This window comes from Ruditapes philippinarum, unplaced genomic scaffold, assembly GCF_026571515.1.
Source record: "Ruditapes philippinarum isolate M1 unplaced genomic scaffold, ASM2657151v2 ctg5773_1_1_1_1, whole genome shotgun sequence".
Taxonomy (NCBI): Eukaryota; Metazoa; Mollusca; class Bivalvia; order Venerida; family Veneridae; genus Ruditapes; species Ruditapes philippinarum.
This window is the reverse complement of record NW_026853206.1, coordinates 1,045-23,810: the sequence shown is the minus strand read 5'-3', so window position 1 is coordinate 23,810 and position 22,766 is coordinate 1,045. Positions and strand designations below refer to the sequence as shown.

The 22,766-nt window shown below is 32.8% G+C and overlaps 2 protein-coding genes across 2 annotated transcripts in view; one reads left to right on the top strand and one right to left on the bottom strand.

Moving 5' to 3' along the window:
* LOC132736103 (uncharacterized) overlaps positions 1–11,109 on the bottom strand; it is a 31,657-nt gene extending 20,548 nt beyond the window's left edge. Inside the window, exons 1-6 of the mRNA XM_060723183.1 lie at positions 10,989–11,109; positions 6,817–6,925; positions 4,884–4,988; positions 1,963–2,084; positions 1,436–1,483; positions 850–915 (exon numbers count right to left, since the gene is read on the bottom strand). Of these exons, the coding sequence (XP_060579166.1) occupies positions 850–915; positions 1,436–1,483; positions 1,963–2,084; positions 4,884–4,988; positions 6,817–6,919 (444 nt within the window). The 5' untranslated portion in view covers positions 6,920–6,925; positions 10,989–11,109. The remainder of the gene's footprint in view (positions 1–849; positions 916–1,435; positions 1,484–1,962; positions 2,085–4,883; positions 4,989–6,816; positions 6,926–10,988) is intronic.
* Positions 11,110–11,247: 138 nt separating this feature from the next.
* On the top strand, positions 11,248–22,175 carry LOC132736096 (radial spoke head 14 homolog; the record flags this gene model as incomplete). The annotated part of the gene is made up of 9 exons (XM_060723170.1): positions 11,248–11,453; positions 12,227–12,332; positions 13,715–13,801; positions 14,527–14,661; positions 15,598–15,674; positions 16,431–16,579; positions 18,132–18,248; positions 19,136–19,160; positions 22,113–22,175. Coding segments are annotated over exons 1-9 (852 nt in total), but the record flags the coding sequence as incomplete, so codon positions are not given.
* Positions 22,176–22,766: the final 591 nt, after the last annotated feature.

Genomic DNA, 22,766 nt, shown 5'->3' with positions numbered 1-22,766 from the left:
AAACTGTCATAATAAATGACACTTGAAGTGATATCCTGTTGCAGAAATCAAAGATCTCAAGGACCAGCACTTTAATTGGGAGAATATGTGACCAGAAAGAAGAGCTACTAGTCCTCTGATTATATAAAATAAACTAATAACTGTTCTGATAACCAAATGTGTAATATTAAAGTTACCTCATTCTGGACATCTATTATGTTATCTGGGGTTTCCCTAGAAATTTCGCACAATGGACCCACATGTCTGAGACTTTGAGAGTATATTGAAGTTTTTAAGTTAGTCCTTATATCAATATTATACTTTCAGGGAGTCCTTGGTATGCACTCCTGTTGAAAAATGGAAATAAATGGCCAAAAAGTGCATCAGAGACGCAGAAAACCTGTTTAAGGGAAAACCCTGTGTTAGATCAAATATATGTAGATAAGCTTGATTGTAACAAGAGCTTTAGGCATATTTGAACAATCTCATGTCCACTTCCTAGAACTAAGCAGTTCTGGTGTCATAAATGGAAACATAGCAGAGCTGTTTCCCTTCCATAGCAGAGGCCATTTATAGGCCTTTTTTTCCCAGAAAAACTTTTTAAATCATGCAGTTTACCTAAAACATTCAACTGAAATTGGTTTTTACTTCCCCTTTTGGAAAAGTGCTTTGTTATATTTGCCCAAAATCAAAAGGAGAGGGCTCCTTCCCGTACCTGTGAAAGAAAGACCTGTATTTGGCCCAGCAGGCCACAAATCCACTGTTCATAGTATGAGAATTAAATATCTTTTCTACAGTAACTCCCTAAGGACAGGTATTATAGCTGTTTAGTTAAAAAAACTGTTACCCAGAATAGATTAAATCACTTACTGTAATCCTGGAATGAGAATACATCTTTGGTTTATTCCTTATGTCATTCTTTATTCCGGCTGAAGTCTGGTGATAGAATATGAAAATCAAATTTGATATCAATGTTTTTTTCACAGTAAGTTAACAAAATTACATTTTGCTAATAAAGCACATGCCTGGCACATTACTAGAGTTGCCACAGCATTGATGAAGACCTGAACCTGACCTATATGGCACCAAATATAATGTATTGCAATTTTTTAAGAGCAAAACATTTAAGTTAAGTTTTTATAAAAAGTAATTTAAAAAAAGAATAGAATTTTTTTGTGCACTCATTTAATTTTTTTCTAATTTTGACTTTCAAAGACATTGGGCCTGCACAGTGACAGTGTGGGTTTTGCAAATTGCTTTGCTGAGATGCACGTTAGCCAAGTTTGAAGAAATCCTTCAGGGGTAAAGGACAAATGAAACTATCTGATTATTTGGCCTTTGGAACCATAAATGTGACCTTGACCTTAAGCATGCACACAGTGACATGGATTCTGATTATTTCCTTTTTGAGGTGACAAATTGCAATACTTTAGACTGCAACTTACATCAGTTATACCCATGGGCAACCTCTCAAATGCTTTGCAACAGCTGTATCTTTCTCTACCTGCAATATCAAATTAATAGCAAAATCTTACAAGAAATAAATATTCACTACTACCTTTGTAAATCGAATGTAGTAAAAAATTTAACTGTTATATCAAATCAATAGGCAAAATCTTACAAGATAAATTTGTAAATTGAATGTAGTATAAAAAATTTAACTCTTATATCAAATCAATAGCAAATATCTTACAAGAAAATAAAAATTTATTACTAACCTATTTAATGTGATATACATGTAGTATAAATCTAGATTGAATGACTTTACAGTAAAATACAGAATTAATCTTTTCTTTTATGCCTAAATCATCATATTCAAATAAGTATGCTTCACAAAAACAAAATCACAGAAACAATGATTAACAAAATTTGTAGAGTTGTTCCTTTGTTTGTGTTTACACCCTTCTTAAAACATTTTATACATACCATTTAGTCAATTCTTAAGTTAAATCAAAAAAAGATCTCTTTATTTTTCTACTTTACCTCTTTTTTCTGTTTAGTGATTTTCCTGGATTTCCTTCTAGTTAAAGACTTGGTTCTTTTCCTACCCCTCCCACTCATACTCTGAAAGGAGGAATCATCTGTACTTGTGCTAGTACTTACTGCTGAAATCAAAATGGAGAGACTGCAATGTTTCAGTAAAAATGGTTTTAGGTATCGTGTAAGAATTTTCTACAGGCCTACTTACCAATTTCATTGACAAAGGTATATATGACATCAATAACAAAGGTATATGAAATCAATGACATTTGTTTAGGTAAAGTGTACACTTGCAAAACTGTCAGCTTTTTGCCAGCAATTACTATTGAAAAAACAAAATGTTAGGTAATCTTTATATGACAAAGAGACTCACATAGAAATAATGATCTTGGTAATTTTTTTTTTTGATAATTGGAAAAACACCCAAATAACTGAAATTTAAGATCCATTCAGAAAGAAGAATGAATTTTATAAAACTGCAATACCATTATAGCATCTAAAGCATTAATTCTGCAAATGACCATTCTTATCATACAATATTCTATTTTTTTTAAACTAATAACCAAGTGGTTTGTAAGAAAACAAGAACCGGTTGAACCGGTTGATGCTCCCCCAGAAGGTTCTGGACACAGGAAAGTGTAAAACAATGAACAAAGGTCAAAAACTCCAAAATTAGGCAAGGAGGAGTTATGTTTTTTTGCACTGCACCTCTATTCAATGAGATCTATCTATCTATAAAGTTTCCTGATGATATCTCTTATAGTTTCAGAGTTATGTAGCGGGTAAAATTCTAAGTGTAAAAATGAACAAAGAGCAATAACTCCAAAATTAGACCAGGCTTTGTTTAGGTTCTTTAAGCAGTGCAGTTCTATCCAATGATATCTAGCTAACTACAAAGTTTCATGCTGATATCTCTTATAGTTCGGACAAAAGTCAAAAAGTAAAAATAAACAAAGGGCAATAACTTCAAAATTAGGCAAGGCAGAGTTATGGTTCTTGTGCACTGCACACCTTCTCAATGAGATCTTTCTACCTACAAAGTTTCATGTTGATACCTCTTATAGTTTTAGAGTTATGTCCGAGACAAAGTTCAAAGAGTAAAAATAAACAAAGGGGGATAATTCAAAAATTAGGCAGGGCAGAGTTACGGTTCTTGTACACTGCACACCTACCAAATGAGATCTATCTACCTACAAAGTTTCATGTTGATACCTCTTATACTTTTAGAGTTATGTCCCAGACAAAGTTCAAAGTGTAAATATAAACAAACAGGGATAATTCAAAATTAGGCAAGGCAGATTTACGGTTCTTCTGCACTGCACACCTACTCAATGAGATCTATCTACCTACAAAGTTTCATGTTGATACCACTTATAATTTTAGAGTAATGTCCTGGACAAAGTTCAAAGTGTAAGAATAAACAAAGGGATGTAATTCAAAAATTAGGCAAGGCAGAGTTACGGTTCTTGTGCACTGCACACCTACTCAATGAGATCTTTCTACCTACAAAGTTTCATGTTGATACCTCTTATAGTTTTAGAGTTATGTCTCGGACAAAGTTCAAAGTGTGAAAATAAACAAAGGGGGATAATTCAAAAATTAGGCAAGGCAGAGTTACGGTTTTTATACACTGCACACCTACCAAATGAGATCTATCTACCTACAAAGTTTCATGTTGATACCTCTTATACTTTTAGAGTTATGTCTCGGACAAAAGTTCAAAGTGTAAAAATAAACAAAGGGGGATAATTCAAAAATTAGGCAAGGCAGAAGTTACGGTTCTTGTGCACTGCACACCTACTCAATGAGATCTATCTAGCTACAAAGTTTCATGTTGATACCTCTTATACTTTTAGAGTTATGTCCCGGACAAAGTTCAAAGTGTAAAAATAAACAAAGGGGAATAATTCAAAAATTAGGCAAGGCAGAGTTATGGTTCTTGTACACTGCACACCTACTCAATGAGATCTATCTACCTACAAAGTTTCATGTTGATACCTCTTGTTGTTTTAAAGTTATGTCCCGGAAAGAAAAGCGACGGACGGACGGACTTACTTAGCAGACGTGTTTGTGGGGTTATTCCTTTGATCTCTTAACCCCACAAGAGCAAATTTTTTTAACCCCATAAGAGCATTTTTAACCACATAATACATGTCTCTACGGAATGAACCCCATACAGAGTGCCTGTACATAAACCTAAACCTCATAATGTAGCTCTCGTCTGCTCGGATGGACGGACGGACAAGGCGGCGACTATATGCTCCCCCGAAATTTTTCGGGGAGCATAAAAATCTTGTTTTTTAGGTCTCTCTAAGTATACAGCCTTGACTAATAAGAACTGATTCCTATGAAGTATGACGTCCAGTGGCATATTAATATAATACAGACTTCCCGAAATACGTCGGTCCGACGGACATGTCCGATAAATTTTGACAAGGTCCGGCGATTCTATATTCCGGATCGGTCCAACTGTCCGGCTTTTATCCAAGCCGCATATATACAAAATGGCGTCGCTAAAGGTGCCAAACCTGGGAAAAAACGAAAATCTATGTCAGAGGAGCGCCCAGAACAGCAATAAAAGTATGAAAAGAATACACCTGAGACAAAATTTAATGAAAAATGGAAGCAGGACCATGAATTGTTGGTGTACGACACGGAGGAGGTGAAAATGCACTGTACAGACTGTGCTGATTTTTACGGTGTAAAAATTAAAACCAAAAAGTGTTTTAAAAATACAAACACAAGTTTTCCTTTGATTTTGATTAATTTTATTTGGTCTGACAGATTTTGTTTCGGTCCGACAGATTTTCATGTCTAATGTCTGACACTTTTTTTAACTTTCGGGAAGTCTGCTCATTCAATCTATGCCTCAGTTAATAAATGAAAAAATAAAGACAAGTAATTCTTTGAAATAATACCGGTACCTCTATGTTTCTTTTGTTTTTTATGCTTTGATTTTTCAGTTGGTCTTGGTTCAGCTACTAGTAATGCACCACCTTTACCTGGTGTTGACAATCTAGCTTGGAAAACTACAAATATAGGAAATATTCTGTCGAAGAATTATAAAGAGCAGAATCTAAATTAAATACAACGATACAACAATGTCATAAATAATATCCAATTTATTGGAAAGGGAATTGATTGCTGCTGGTTTTTGTGTCCAGCAACTTTTATTCGATTTTACTCAATTGTCACAGAATCACTACAAATTACATTTCAGCACAGTAATTTTGTAACTCCAAATCATTCAGTAGGCAACACAATACTTAAAAAAAGATATGTTTGCAAAACGTGGCAACCAATTAGTCATTTGGCCAAGTTATTGTGACTGACTTTTGACCTAGTGAAAACCAAAAATTCAATAGGGGGGTTTATCTATTGGTCATTGTGACCTTAAAAGGTTTTGTGCAGCAATTTTATGACAAAGTTAAACAAAATCTCTTACCAAATAATAAATGCATAAATTTAATAAATCATGTAGGCTCCTTAATTCCTTAATAACAGCAAATTTGTTATATTACATTAGACCTTGAAATGTGTATACCAAAAGCATTTTTAGTTTAATAAAAAATATCAACCAAGGCAACTTAAGTTGTTTTAGTTATTGATCTGAAACTGTTTTTACGTACAAGGTCAACATGATTTTGACCTTTGACCCTTCAATCAATAGGGCTTATCTACTGGCCAAGACAAATGCACCTGTGAAATTTGTAGGTAAAGGGCCCATGAGTTGTTGATACAGTTTGAGGGCCAAGTGGCCATGGGTTGTCAAGTTATTGATCGGAAACCGTTTTTACCTACAAGGTTGATTTGCCAAACAAAGCTTGTGTTCAGTGTTTATTCTAGGATTAAAAAAACAGGGGGGATTTTTATCGAAAAGTGAGAATTTATTACATTTGTTGATTTTTTCCCTTTTTTCTCTATGTAAAATTTTCCCCCTGCCTCTGAAAAAATAGGGGGGAATTCTAAAAAAAACAAATAAAATGGGTGAATCCCCCCCATCGCCCTCCTAGAATAGACACTTTGTGTTTAGGTTATGTATGATTTGGCGCACTTTTTTTAAAGCTCTAAAAGCATTATTAATATTGGAATATGGGTGTGACTGGAATGTGCATGAAAAAATGCTCTATAAAGTGCGTGATTTATACATAACCTAAAAACAAGCTTTGATTCTAGGTTTTGGGGTTTGTTAAATTTATGTTAAACAAATTGATTATGAGAAGTTTTTAGCGCTCTCCTTGCATTGGTGAGGTTTTCTATTGCATCTGCAAAGTTTATTTTGAAATTAAATAAAAAAATGCCCGGATGAGAAGCATAGCCAATACCTGACAAGTAGAAATTTGAAGCCACTCGTCCTGCAGGATCCCTGCACGATTTCAAAGAAATTAATGGTGGTCATTCACAATTCAAGAAAGCAAGGACCTCTTTACACTTATGGGGAAAAAAAACTTTGAAATTCCGTAAAAAAAAAATCTATTTCTATCCATTTCAAGTTTCTTTCCATTTTTTCTTCCATTTTAACAACCCTAAGAAATTAAATTCATATTTTAATAAATCATCTTTGTTAAAAAGCAACAAAATCATCTCACAATAAATTTTTAAACCAGAAGCACCATTGCAGTGTTAACATTTGCAGCAATTCTGAAAAAATCTAGGTAAAAAAGGGGCATAACTCAAATATAAGATTTTAGAATTGTGCCCCTTTGTCAAACAACTGGCACAAATGTCATGATAAAGCAAGCAATTCAAAGTTTTCATGTACATAATTTTTAAATGTTTGAATAAATTGGCTACATTAACATCATAACTAGCTCTACTTTTTTCTTCAAAATGAAATGAAAAAAATATAGATAATACCTTTGAGAATACTGTCCCGAATCTTTTTCTGTTCCTCTTCTTCTGACACTCTGGTACGCTTTTTTCTATCTCGTGAACTTCTACCCATTGAACATGATTTCATTAAACACTGGAAATAATAATTTATTGTTGTACATTGTTTATATATTTTTGAAAATCATGGCATCAATTTTATAATTCATGTGATACAATCGCATGGTAAGGATAAAAACGAAAATGTGTACTTAATGTGACAAAACCTCTTAAGGAAAGGCACTGTGTATAGCAATAACCTCATTATAACATCAGTAGCAAGTTTAATACAGCAGAGTATGGCAGGAGGTGATAATCAGCCCACCTAAATGAATAATGGCCTCACAAGGGCTTTAGATGATCATGGTTTTGTATTTGTATGTTATAGTGTGTACAGTATACAACCATTGGCACATGAAAAACCTTAGGTTAATCCAGCTTGCTGAAAGAGTTTAACCATAATACCAACTTCCAAAACACATAAATGGGACATAACTGGGAGACTTTTCTCAGCTTTGACTTGGTAATGCACGAGTCAATTATTACTTCTGTTTGTCCACCCCTGGGGAATAACAAAGACTTTGCCACTGTACTTTTAAATCCCTAGTAAATGCCTTGCCCTGCAGAGAATGTCAGATGAAAAACTCCCTGCTAAAAGCCTGCATGGCACTGTGATTTGGACATATCCACCAGGTCAACTTGGTATAAAAACCACAGCAATGCCAGGTCAATACAGGGAAAGATGAAAGGTCAGTGATTATTTAAACAATAAAAATGTTACATACTTTTGTATGTGATATCAGTATGATTGCATCGGCTAACAGTCATGTGAAATAAATGCCCATTCATTTTTTTTGTGGGGGGGGGGGGGGGGTAGGCGGTTAATTCATGAGTTATACATGTTTAAGCATTCGTTACAAAAGAATTATTTCACAGTATATCAAAAGAACTACAATATTCTCTGAAGTCCAATTTGCAGTAAACTATGCCACTGCATCAATTGCAAATTGTATGCAAAACTTCCAAAACTAAAGTCTATAACTCTACCTATAATCAGGTAGTCCTTGCATTGATTTCATACAACTAATATTCAATTAAATTGCACTTTTCATGCAGTATTTAATAAATCTGAAAAAAATTATATATAACAAGTTGCAGACAATTTCTTTGCTATTTAAAAACTCCATGTAGTGGAAAATTTCTACTTTCTTTTTATCATTTGCATAGTCAATGTTCAGATAATTTGCAAATCCCCTTTTCACCTTTAATCATTGTGCATTTTTCAATAAAACAATTATTTCAACAACTTTTGATACCATAAAAATAACTAGTACAGTCATAAAAATTGCCAACACACTGCATATCATCAATTTCAATGACCTCTGTTGACAAAGACACTAAGTAAGGGACTAAGCAAGAACCTGTATGACATAATTCATACAAACCCCTTCGAGTACAGACATATACTGGAACATCACTGTTAACATAATTTCAATAATTCAAGATTACATTTTTCGTTTCATTTCTTTCTAACTTAAATTCTTTTAGAATAAAAAAACCTGTGAAAATCACTTTTATTGGTTTTTGAAAAAAAAAAGATCCTGGTGTCTATTCCAGAGTAAAGCGCCTCACTTCATGAATGGATACTATATGACAGATTCCTGGTGGATTTTCTCTTAAACGTACCAATCATATCACAGTATAAAAACAGGTAAACATCAGAACCTTAAGCTATGCAAACCAAATCTAGAGATAAATGTAATCAGAATCGTTGCAAGTTTTGCTAAAGGAACTAAATATGAAGGAGTTGATATCACGTTGTAGTGTGCATAGTACTAACAGAAACACGATTATGTTATAGGACCAGGGTCTTTCAAATAGAATGGTCTGGAGTCAAATCAATTTTACGAAAAAAAATGTCTCGGTTGAGTCACGCGATTAGGTTGTCTACCCAGCATGATCTGGCATAGTACATCAACATTCAAAAATCAAATTATAAGATAATGTTTTGTTAAATTGATTAAAAGATTACTGAAAACTAATCCTTGTTATATTACATTATCAGTTTTTACTTTAAAAAGTAACAATATCATAGATTTGCTAAGTAGGATTTATTTTTTTCCCAGTGTCAAGATAAAAATCTATTGCTCATATTTGAAAATAGGGAGTTTCAGAAGTTTTTTTAAATTTATGCATATTATAGTTCAATGACAAAATTTATTTTACATAGAAAAGTGTGATTTAATTGTATCATTTAAAATTTTTATAATATTTCACGATGTTATTTACAAATATTTGATGTTTAATTTGGTGCATTTTCAAAATGTTACCCGATACCGTTCATCGGCAAATATTTTTAACAAGCAATCTTCTGTTTTTCAACAAATATGACTTTAAAAACATTTTTTTTTTCTGAAATATTTATATTTTTTTCAAAAGTTAAAAGATTTTTAAAGAACATCATGTTGTTAGAATTTCCATTTTTGCCCCTGTATTTAATTATTGGCCTTTTCATGAACACTTACATAATTTGCGTAAAGCAAACTATACTGAATTCTGCCAAGACATGTTTAATTGTAATGAGATGGGTTTACATAGCGTGTTGCCAGACCATTCTATTTGAAAGACCCTGATAGGACTAACTCCAACTCGGTCTTATCAACGCAACTCCAGGGCTGCCAACAGCAAATTGCAAAATCAGCGGAAAATATGCCGGGGGTCAAGGGGACTGCTCAAGCCCCCTTTGCGGGTCCAGGGCAGAGCCCTGGTGGGGGAGCAGGGGGCGAAGCCACTGTAAGCTCCTGGATTCTGATGATTTGGTATGCCCTAAAATCAATTTCCTGGACTCTAAATTTGACAAATATCCGACATTTTGACGCATTTTGACAACAGACAAGAGCGACAATGTAAACTGTAATTTGATTGGTTATTCTAAAATAGAATGCCGGAAAAGACTCGATATGACCAATGAGAAAAGCGCTTACAGACCTACCATAGGCGGCTAGCGTAACAATAAAAGCCGAAGCGTGCCGGTTTTTGGGTACTGTATAAAGTATGACGAATGAATTTATTGTCTTTGTCGAATTTACATCGATCTCAAAACTGACCCAGGAGCTCACGAAATATGCGGATTTCCGCGGAATCCGCGGAAAATCGGCAGCCCTGAACTCTTTGTCACGGTTCAGAACTGTTGATGATGATGCGTATGCAACCGGATTGCTCATTCGGTATAGCCGCGGTACGGTATTCCGAGGGTCCTGGGTTCAAGTCCAGGTCAGACTGCACATTTTTCTCACCCTTTGACATTTGGCGCTCAACAGGGGACCGTGACTATATATAGCTAAGAGTTAATTCATATCGCTCTGTTAAACTCTGTGAAATTTGAGGACAAATTTCAATATAGCAGGGGAGTACGTCACAGTTCAGAACTGTTCACTATTTAGGGGTGATAATGTGTAAGCGGTCGGATAGCTCAGTGGGTAGAGCCGCGTTACAGTACTCCGAGGGTACTGGGTTCGAGTCCTGGTCAGGCTGCACATTTTTCTCACCCTGTGAGACGTACTCTCAGAATTTTATCATGTGCGGTCATGCAATTTGACCTGCTTCACATAAAATATTAATTGTCAAATTCACAAATGAAATTTAATGAAGACATATAGAAAATGTTAAGTATGTCAATAATACAGTGACCCATGCTAACACCAACAGGGAATATGAGAGCCGATTTCTCAGTTGTACAAAAGTTTTTTTTATATAGAATCTATTGTTAATTCAGATAAACGTCACATTCAAATCTGATAACTAAATAAAGGTTGGTTTGGACAATTTGTAAAATATTAAATTGAAAGATTCCTTACAGATTTGTTAGATTTAAACATATTTTATTGCCAAAAATAAGACATATACATACATGTAGACAGTTACAATACAATGACATGACATATTTGGCAAAAGGGTTGACCCACAAGTTCTCTCAACATTAGCAACGGGTCTTCCCTGACAGATTTGTTAGGGCTTTTTTGTGTTTTTTTTTTGTTTTTTTTTTTTTAATTTTTTTTAATAAATCTCTGAATTAAAAACCAAACATAAACATGATAAAACAATAATTGGTTTTCCATTTAACAATTAAGATATATATGCACAATGCGTTTTATTCTTACTGAGTAAGGGACAGAGATGGTTTTCCTGACCGTGAAGTCACAAAATTCGTCTGTATTCTCGCTTTGCAATAACTACGAAACTAACGCTGTTTTTAATGGGTATGAAATATGTATCAGACGTTGCTTTTTGATCTTGAATGAACGTGAAGCACATGTTTTAAATTCGCTATGACGAAAAATATTGTAAGATTTGTTAGTTCTTTAAAAAAAAAATATATTCGTAACTATAAATCAATAGTCCGTTTATAGCTCCGTATCAGGTGCGCGTGGCGTCACTATGGAAATGTTGGGTAAACAGGAAGCGGTGTACCTGTAAGTTTCTTTCGACAACAACACAAACTGTAATAAACTTGAAAACATTTCGTGTTAAACATGGCACTTACGGTGATTTCTGCGAAATACCCGCCACACATTGACCCAACAAAAACACCATTGGCCTATGGGGACAGAGCTTTACCAAGACTAGTAAGTTATATTACAAATTCATAATCATTGTCAAATGTGAAATGATTGAAGACTTTAATCTCTGGACTCATGTCTGAGCCTTATTATTAAATAGACATGAAGAACTGCTTTTATTATTATATGAAAAATGACTTTGGTAGTTTTCAGTTAAGCTGTTCTTATATAGTGTATATTAAGCTCTGCTAACTTACTTTATTCAGCATTAATAGTAGATATAAATTATTTACATTGCTTTTTACAGAAGTTTTGTTTTCAAAATATGAATGGCTGTTGAGGTAAATGTAACTAGGTTGATGTGTTTGTTCAGGTTGAGATCAGCAGTAATGTCAATGCCTAGATTTTTGCAATTGGGAGTGTTTAATAATCTTGAATATTAGACTTGAAATATGAATTGTTTCACATTTCCAAAGGTTGAATTCTACATTACATGTGTGTAGTCCAACAAATAAGATGTTGATTTGTGTGATATTTTTACTTATGGGCAATGCTTGATCTTAAAATATCAACAAGCTGATATTCTAAAAAAATATTTTGAAAGAGCATGCATGATGAACAGAAATTTCAACATACCTTAAATGAGAGTTAATTAAGCTGATTATTATGTTAGTAATAGCAACAAGCATTTATTCACATGTTAAACTTTTAAATAGAAGCAGTGGTTCCAATAAACTGGATGTTATAATATTTCAGAATGACAATACATGTAGTTGGATGATTCACAATATTACTGACTAACTGTTTTAGTAATTTGAGTATTTAACTACCTTTTTTAGAATAGGGAACTAAATGATGAGAATTTGATGACAAGACAAAGGGCTGTTATGTCACTCTGTGACCACTTGCATGACCCTGAACACATTGCAGAAGCTTTAAAAGTTGGTAAGAAACTTTTTGTACTCCTAGCCTTGAATTTTGAAATGAAGCCTAAATTTAATAAATATTGAAACCATGATTTTATTTTGCTATTTCAGTATTAATTTTCAATTTTACAGCACTGGTTTCATGTTTTATTATCACATTACCTATAAATAAGTGCATGCATTGTTGACAGTAATCAGAATTATTCCTGTTAAATTCAGGATTTTTAAACTCCCAAAAGCCATTTTTCTAAATAGACTGTAAACCAAATATGAAAAAGATAATTTTCAAAAATTTTCTAATATCCAACTTTCATCAACCTTGCTTATGTCATTCTTTTTTAAATTATTTTATACGGAGCTTTAACTGATAAAAGAAGATTTTTGTTATATTCAAATATTACATATTATAAGTGTACTTTAAAAAATACTCTGAAAATTTGATTCAAAGTTGTGATATACAAAACATTTAGCCATGATTGAACTTTTGACTGCAACATAGGTTTAGTTACATTTATATTTACTTTATAATCGTGTTATATAAGAATAGATAAACTTGTCTACAAATTTTAATATATTATGATGTATTCATTCTTCAAATGTGTTATTTTTAAAATTACAAATATAAAAGAATGCCTTTGATTTTATGTTTAATCTTTAACTTTCTATGCATGTCAATATCTGTACTTATGTATTTTCAAAGTGTCAGGAGCATAATTTGTGAAGTGATTAAAATTTGTTCAGACATGAATTTTCAAACTAATTTGAAGACTTGCAACTTGGATGATCCAATTTAATCCAGATATCATATGCATGTTTTTATTATCATTATTGCTTTATTCAATTGGCCTTTGATCAAAATATAAATCTTCTAGGTTTATCATCATTCTACGTTGTTTTTTTGTATGTGTTGAGATAATTTTGATGAAAAGTGCCTTGTTGATTTTACAGAAAATCTTGATTTAAAAGAATAATTTTAGATTTTGCTTAAATTTTGACAATGTGTATGTATGATAAAATAAAGCCAGTAGTAGTTAAATTTTGTTTGTCATATATGATACCATAAGTTTAGTAGCAATATTAACATTAATGTATTTTTATTTTAATTAAAATTACATGTGTCACAGTAGTCAGCCAGTATATTTTTGTAATGATTTCCTGTGAAGGTGCAGTGACTAAACTGAAATTCCCGATGGTGATGATACAGATTCTCAAAGGTTAATAGCAAATCACAAAGATATTAGGTAAATAAAATCCACTATATGAGACATACAGTAACAGAAACAAACTTGAGTTAAAACTTGTGCATATGATGTTGAAAATTCCTAGTGGAAAAAAATAGTCCTGAACAAGTCCTGTCATAGTTTTAGGTGATGAAAATCTATTTTTATATTTAATTAACAGGGATAGCAGAAAGTCTAAAAAAGTTGCTAACAGATGCAGATATCACTGTCCGACAAAAATCAACAGAGTGCTTGTATGTTATAGGATGTAAGTATGATTCTTCATTCTTTTTTTGTGAATGATAATTTCAATATATGATGAGTTTATGGTAGCGCACCATGAAACATTCACAAAATAGAAACAAGATGTATGTCTTTTTAAATGCCAATATCAAACAACATTTAAACAAAGAAAATAGAAGAGTTAAAACAAATTCTTATTTCCATTGTGGTCCTTTAAACTGCAGATATGAATGCCTGTTGTGTAGTGAACAAAATGTTTAACTAAAATTAGGAAGAATGCATGTATATATAAGATTATGTACAATGTATTTATTCGCTTGAAATTTTTCAACAGTTTTAATATTCATGTTGTTCAATAGTAATCTTTATAATCATTACAAATCATAGACTGGCATGTATGATTTTTGCTATATATGACTTTAACACTGTCACTGATATATAAAGTATTTCAATATCATAATAACTTATAAGTAATTAAGTTAGTAAGTAAGTAAATTGTTTATTATAGTGACACTGAATAAATATTACCCATAAGTACATGATAAGAATACATTTAAAGACACCTATCCCATTAGACATATAAGTCACACTAGCATAAATGTAAATATTATGAGTAGCCCTAGCCAACGGGATAGAGTCTGGTTTGACTGCACAGATGTTCAAGGCTAGCCTGGCTCTATACTGGTTGCCTTTGTCATTAAATTGTAAGACTGATTTGTAACAGAGATGTAATACAATATATCATTTCAGGTCATGCTATTGGAAGAGATGCATTTATTGAACATAATATAATTCCACCAGTATCAAAATTATTTGATGATAAAGTTGATGTTGCCAGGAAAAATGCTCATCAAGCTATTGAAATGATTTCTGAAACACCATTAGGTAAGTTATATTTTACACCCTCTCAATTGAACATTTTCTTTAAATAATTTGATAAATCTATTATGGCAAACCACATTACCAAAATATTCTCTGTTTTAGATTTTGAAACAATTATGTATTTAAAGAAAGATCCTTGGGTTATTTCATTGATAAGCAAATGATGCTGAACATTAAGTTTCCAATGATTGTTCAGTTATCAAATTTATTAAATTTTATGTACATTACATTAAGACTTAATATCTTATTCAGGATCACAAATTAATACACTTGTTACTATATATAGTAACAAAATTGCTCATGATTTCAACTGATTATGAGTGTCACGTGACCTATTATGAGTTTGCGACCCGGGGCCGAGAACTAGTTATCAGCCCGCAGAACTAATACACATGCACAAACTAACAATGACGTCAGATTTTACGTCATCAAACAGTTAACTGTAAAAGTGAAAGTAGGTTTTTAGCATGAATCGCTTGATTTAATTGTGAACACAGTTTTTTAACTATTTAAATTTAAATAAATAATACGACAAATTCATTCCGAAAAAAAAAAAGAAAGAAAATAATACTTGCTTCTAGATTCTAGTGTACTTTGTACACATAAAAAGTAAACAACTCAGTAGAAGTAACAGTACAGTATAAGTACAGACAGGAATTTCAACGAAAGAAATATCAAAGTATTTGTTTTAGAAAAAAGTTACTATTAGATCTACCAAGTGTATTAAAGACATTAATACACGTCATCGGTGTGCCAGAAGGTGATAATCGGCCCTGAAATGAATAATGCCCTCGGGCTGAAGCCCTCGGGGCCATTATTCATTTTGCGGGCCGATTATCACCTTCCGGCCCTACTCTGCCGTGTATTAATCTCTTAATATAAAGGGTTTAGATTATGTTTAGTTGTTTGCTTATTTTTAACATTATTTTGTTTCACCAGGTGCTGAGGGTATTGTTAAAGCTGATTTGATCGGAACTTTAGTCATGAAGTTAAAAAGTGAATTGGAAGAAATAAAGGTGCGTAACTTGTATGGATGATATATATTGCTTTAAATTAAGATATGTTTGAAGATATACATATTTGCTATGCGGTCATTGTTAATATGGTCAAGTGAGCACCAAAACAAATTTCAGACAGGGGACTCTATGGATGAGTGGTTAAGGTCATTTTGCCGCTCACTGCTGTGAGTTTGAATTCTACCAGGGACTTTGGATTCTTTAATGTGAGAAAGCTATCCAGCTAGTTTTTGGAATGTTGATGGTTCTACTCAGGTACCTGTACATGCCTGAATTAATGTACGGAGAGGTACCTGAGGATTTTTCCTCCATTAGTAAAGCTGGAAAGTTACCATATGACCTTTACAGTATTGGTGCGACATAAAACCCAACAAAGAAAAAAGAGATTTCAGAAATTCTTAATTGTTGGCATTAGATTCAATGTATATTTTGGCTATTAACAAACTTCATATAACCAATGAAATACTTATGTTTTGTGGCAGAGTTGTCAATATTCCTGGCTTAAACTCACTTGCTGTTTGCCTATCATGACTGTATTTTTTCATATGAGAAAAACTATCCAGCTCACTAACAGAAGGTTAATGGTTCTACTCAGGTGCCAGCTTGTGCCAGACGTAATGCATGAATGGGTACATGAGGTCTTCCATTTACTAAAAATAGAAACTGTACCTTTAACCTCTACAGTGTCAATATGAGTCCCGACAAAAAATAGAATTAAAGCTTATAAAGTATAATTACAATCATTTTCTCTTACAGAAACTTATATTAGACACATTACATTTCTGTATGCGTGTGGACACAGAAAAAGCCCTGAAAGCAGATGCAATGCAAGTGTTTACCTCCCTTCTTTCACACAAAGATCCAGCCATCAGGGCTTGTGCTGCACGGGACATCATGGATCTCAGGTAAATGTTGTATTTTCGTTACAGGTATTCAATTTAATTTTGGTAAAGCAGCACAAAATGTCAATGGTCAAAGGTCTATCGATATTCATATGATACTTTATTATGATTTTCTGCATTTTATCATGATTTTTCTGCATTAAATTATCATGCATCTATCAAAAGCAAATGTTTCACATTGATAATAGTAGTTTTTATCAGCCCTTGACTATCAAACATTTAACTTTAAGCTAAAAGTTGTCTCCTCTACTTGTCGAACCATTCTAGACTGAGATTTCTGACTCCGGCAGCATTTCTGACTCTGAGTTCCATTCCTTTTCATTGTCCTCTTACTCTATTGCCCTTGTAATGTCTCTGCTGTCAAATAAGTTTATGTTTCTTATGCACAACTTTTCCTCATCCAAGCTGTCACTGAATGTTTTAATATCTCAACTCTGAGAAATTTGTGTATTTGATGCATCAAAGTCTGTGTTATTGTATATATGTATATCACAGTTTATTTGTCAGAAATTGTTCAAGTTTTAATTCTTTTACATTGAGGTTGTTGAATTTCATTATAATTATGTAGCATTTGTCAGAACTTTATTGTGAATTGTGATAAATTATCTATAGCATTTGTAAGAAATTAATTATGAATGGCTGCAACCTATATAGCTTATGTAAGAAACTGATTGCAATTTGTTATGACTTATAAGGCATGTGTCAGAATTTAATTATGAATTGTTGTTTAACCCTTTCCCCCATGAGCATATCGTGAAAAATGGCCATTTTAACTGAAAAGCCTCCTCTTACAAGTTCAAACTGCTATGAAACTATGAAAAATGCTTCAATACTAATCAAACTTGGCACAAATGTTGACTGGACCATTGCCTTTGTAACGACATGCTCAGTCTTAAATTTCCTGTTACCATGGCAACGAGGGACATCTCAAAATTGCCAAAAATCACTATTTTGCCTCGATTTTTTCCCATCAAAATTTATTTCAAAGTGCTGCAACTTCTCAATGGATTGAGATAGAGTCAAAGGCTTTCAGCGTTGGTTACACGTTACTTTATGATCAACCTGGGGTCATTTTAAGCCTCTCACAAGTCCAAAATTTTCTTGGCGATGAGGGGGACTCCGCCCCCCTTCAAACCCCCCAAACAGAAGGGGGCACATCCCCCTTCTGGCAAACCCCTGATGTATTATTTGGATGGGGGACGGCGCCGAAAAAATGGTCACTTTTTTAACAACATTTCTCAAACGAAAAACAGTGTTTGGGTCTAAATGGGACATTTTTTCACTGTTTGAGGCCTCAAAAGGGGGGGGGGGGGCAAAAAGCGTCGAAAACACGCTTATATAAGGGAAAAAAAGGTTAATTATATAATGTTTTTTAAGAAATTCATTTTAAGATGTTATGACTTATATAACATTTGTCAGAACTTAATTTTGAATTGTTTAAGCTTTTGTCATAAGTTAGTTATGAATTGTTACTGAACTGAACAGCAATTTTCAGAACTTTATGTATTGTATAGCATTTGTCAGAACTTAATTATGAATTGTTATGGTGATACAGTGCTCCTCTAGATGGAAAGAACAAGGCTGTAGAAGTGAATGCTGTACCAGCACTGGTTGGTCTGCTGGAAGACAAATCGCCTGATGTTAAAGCTAATGCAGCGGGAGCTCTTATGATGTAAGTTATTATCATATCTTTAAGTTCTGATCAGTGATTCCCTGATCTGGAAACTGCCGAAACTATAATTACATGTATGTTCTATTGGAAAAACCTTTTCCCTACTGAAGATTTGTTGACAAATTTAGAATTGACTGTTTTTTGTTTTGTAAAAAAAATACTATTCTCGCAAAAATAATTTATCATGTTATTAGAATTTACAATTGAAATTTTACTATTTATTATTTGAAATAAAAAGTTGTATGCTTTTTATCCTAAGATTCATGTAAGCAGATTCAGTCACTTAGTGGTTTTGAATAATTTTTGCCCTTCTCTGCTTGCTGCTTAAAAATGTACGGGTGTCAGCAGTCCTTCAAAAGAGGGAAGCCTACATATGTACCTTACATATTTGACTTTTAATTTGGTTAATTTGACAAATAAGCATCCTTGGCCGAGTGGTTTAAGGTTTTGTTGACTTCAAAACCACTTGCCCCTCACCGGGCTGTGGGTTCAGAATCCCGACAGGGACTTTGGATTCTTTCATGTGAGGAAGCTATCCGCTAGCTACGGAAACGTCGGTGGTCTCTACTCAGGTACCCATTTTCGTGCCTGAAATAAAAAAATGCACCCGGAAGGGCACCTTGAGGTCTTTCTCCACCCAGTTAAAGCTGGAACGTCGGATAATGACCTATTACTGGTGTCGATGTGACGTATGTAACCCAAAACAAACCAAACAATAAGTCAAATGGTTTTGGATAAAAATAGTGGATTGAAATTAAAAATAATATTACGTCACATTAGTGCAGTAATAATTTTAACACCTATAAAAATTATATAAGAAGTTAACCAATTTATCTGCACTTTGGTGACGAATTATGTTTATTTTATGAGATCTGTCTTATTTCAAGAATCACAATAACAACAAAAGGGAAAGTACATACAGCAATTAGATGCGAAAGCAATAACCACCAAACCTTGTCCCCTTGTTGACGAATCCTAAACCCAGTGAAGTGAGGGCAAAATTCTTTAAAGGTATGAAATTTTAATGATCAAAAGATATTTCAGATATTTAAACGGGGCAATTTAAAAGACAATGAAATGTCATGTTTATTGCCTTTTTGGATTCCTAATTAATTTATATCAATATCCGTACTTCTTTTCTCATAAATGCCGAATACCAAACCAGGTTCTATGTAAATTATTTTGAAAGGGCAAAAAATATGTACATTTGTTAATATTAAAAGTAATATAAATAAAACAGAACAAAAAAGATGTAGATTTTCCCCAGCACATTTGTGACAGTTATTATATTTTCTAGGACAGCTAAAAGCACAAAGCTAATTATGCATGAAACTAAAAATTAACTTCTTAAGAAATGTTTGTCACTGTAAATAAAATATTGATAATTATGAAAAAGGAATTTTGAACACGACTTCACATATTCAAACCCTTGACTTCAAGATTGTGTTAAAATGGACTAGTCCTGAGTTAAACTTCTAAAAACTTGGAGCAGTCCATTTTATAATTTAAAGGTATTCAGCATCAAAATGCTAAAATAATAGAGTATTAAGTAAGACTGTTGAAATTTGCCAGCTGACCTGCCTCTATACTGAAGAATTCAAACTTTTTCACAAAAAAATGACTGTTCATCTTTAGCCATGTCCTGTTGTACCATTAGTTTAACAACTACAAAGAACTGCTTTCAACATACAATTAAACAATGCTGTATAAATTAAGAGGAGCACTATAACTTTTTGTGCATTTATTTAACATTCATTTAACCATTAGTAAAATATGTACTTTATGGAAATTGATGATCACTTGCAATTGAAATTTATGCAAAACTGAAGTACTCTCTAATTGAAGTGGATAATTCAAAAACAATGTACTGAAACATGTTCAGTTTTGTTCATACTGACTTTATTTGACTTGGTAAGGGTTTAAAACTAACTGCACACTAACTTATAAGATCTTTGAATAATAAGTATTGCTCTGCTTGACATATAACAGATCAAATTACCTTTAGTTTTCAATGACTTTTTAGATGCATATTATTAAATTTAACATAATTCCAAGCGATAATTTATATGTTTCATTTTATTTTATAAATATTTTTTTTCTTATCTTCCCACTTGCTTATTTGCACAAAAACAACTAGACTTTCAAAAAATAACATTTTTGGATCTATTCATAGTGCAAAGCCTTTTACCACTTGGTCTTCCCATTTTGAGTGTCTGTTACTTGCCTGTGGGATTAAAATCATGGCAAGGGATTTTGTATTACTTTTGTTTATACTGTTTATTTAGTTTGTGTTGAAAGCTATAAGGGCTTATTGAAAACACTCTTCAAGTCAGTTCCTGGAACCAACCAGTACTAAAGCAATAAGGTAAAGTTTTTTGCTCACAGAAAAACAACTGCTTGCCTCTTCATTTGGGGTTTATCCTCAACCCATTCAAGTTAATACTTATGAAATACTAAGTCTGGCGCACCAACCACTTGTATTAGCATATTTTATGAAAGGTTGGTTTCATTTCTACTCAGGTGCCCTTGTGCCAGGATAATCATTGCAACGGTACCTGAAGTCTTTCTTTTACAAGTTAATCTAGAAATTTAACAATGTAGTCAATAATATTTTAAACCTTAAAGCAGTGACTTGAAAAGACCTTGTTACCTTATTACCTTTAAAGTCAGAACAAAAATTCAAGCTGACTTGTCTACCTCATGAAGGGCTCTCTCTATATAAGAAGATGATTAAGCTATGCAACAACTTTTTTTTGTTCTCATCTTTTATATTTTTTGGAAAATGTGCTTTAAATCAATTTTGCTTATGCAGTAGCATCGAGAAAATGTTTCATATTGGTGAGAGAAACAGACATAACAAAAATGAAAAAAAAAGGGAAAAGATACGGCCTTTTGGGGCACAAAGCTGTAGGTTTAGATGTCATATTAAACATTGGGGTTTTTTTTTTTTCTATGGTATATCTAATGACAGCTCAAAATAATTTTCACACATGAAAAATAACCCGTAGCAAAAAACTTTATTACTTACTTAATATATAACTTTTTATGTTATTAAATTTATAAACCCTAGACGAAATCAAACGTCTTGTGTTAAATGTTCAAGTTTCAAATTATTATATTGAAAGTTTTAAATTGCCGGCCTGGGAATAAAAAAACTGAAAATAGGGATAGTCGTTTGTGGGTTTATTAAAATTTAAACCATTTATGAGTGGTAATTTCATGTCAACGTGATACTTAAAGTCGGTATTAGAATAGTCGTTACTGTATTGTATTATACTTTTATTTTCAATGTTTTGTTTCAAAGCTTTTGAAAAGAAAGGAATTTATGCAGTTTTGCTTGGGTTTCACATTAAACATTTAAAATACAAAGTTTTTGAGGCACAAAAGTGAAGAAAAAGACTAATTTGAATATTCCCCTTAAACGAAATGTGTATTACCTGTTCTTTACATATTAATTACAAATTACCATTGTGGTAGAAAAAACCTATAAATACAAAATGGTAACTAGTTTATGAAAAGTTAGTTTTAGGCATTGAAGTAATGAAATTGCAATTTTTATCATTCACACATACATTGATTTAATCAATTTCATGCATGCAGTGGTCTATCAATTGTCATGCATGGCACTTAACTGTTTCCCCTTATTAGGGTGTACCCATTTAAGGCTGTTATTTTGTATGTATGTTAATATGGGGTTAAAACACTTTACAATAAATGTTCCACATTAAATGTTTGTGTCATATATTAAAACCATTATCAATACATATATGTATTTTCATATTACTTGTGGTATTGTTAACATGGTTGTTCATACTGCAAAAAGAAACATTATGTAAGACCAGATGATGTTGTTGTTTCTTTCAGGCTTTAACATGTTTATCAGAGGCTCCAGAAGGCAGAAGTACACTGTTACAACATGTTGACAAGGTTTGTATCATGTTTTGTTTGATATTCGTGTATAAAGCTTTATTTTAGTCATTTATAAAATGTAGCTTTGTTAAATATAAAAATATGCATTTTTTTTAATTTATTCAACAAAGAAAAAAAATAAAGGTCAAGGAAAATGACCCAAATCTTCTCAAAGTCACTCATGAGCAAGAACATTAATGAGCAAAATCACTCATGAGCTATGTCCTTTATGGTTAAGATTACTAATGGGAAAGATTATTGATGAGCAAGGTTACTAATAAGCAAGATCACCATTGGGGACGTTTACTTTAGACCAATGTCACCAGTGAGCAAGGTCACAAACAAGATAACAAGTCAGCAAGGTCACCTGTAAGCAAGGTCACTTATGAGCAAGGTCACTTATGAGCAAGGTCACTTATGAGTAAGGTCTATTATGAGTAAGGTTACATGTGAGCGAGATTGCTACTGAGTTAGGTCACTGAATCTATAAGGAAGACTTTTTTGTCGAGATTTCAAATAATTAGTCCTTATTAAGCTAAGTTTGAGCAAAATTGTCTGAGCTTTAGCATTCTGTATGGCTAGCTATTTTCTCCCTATCTTTTCCTGTGC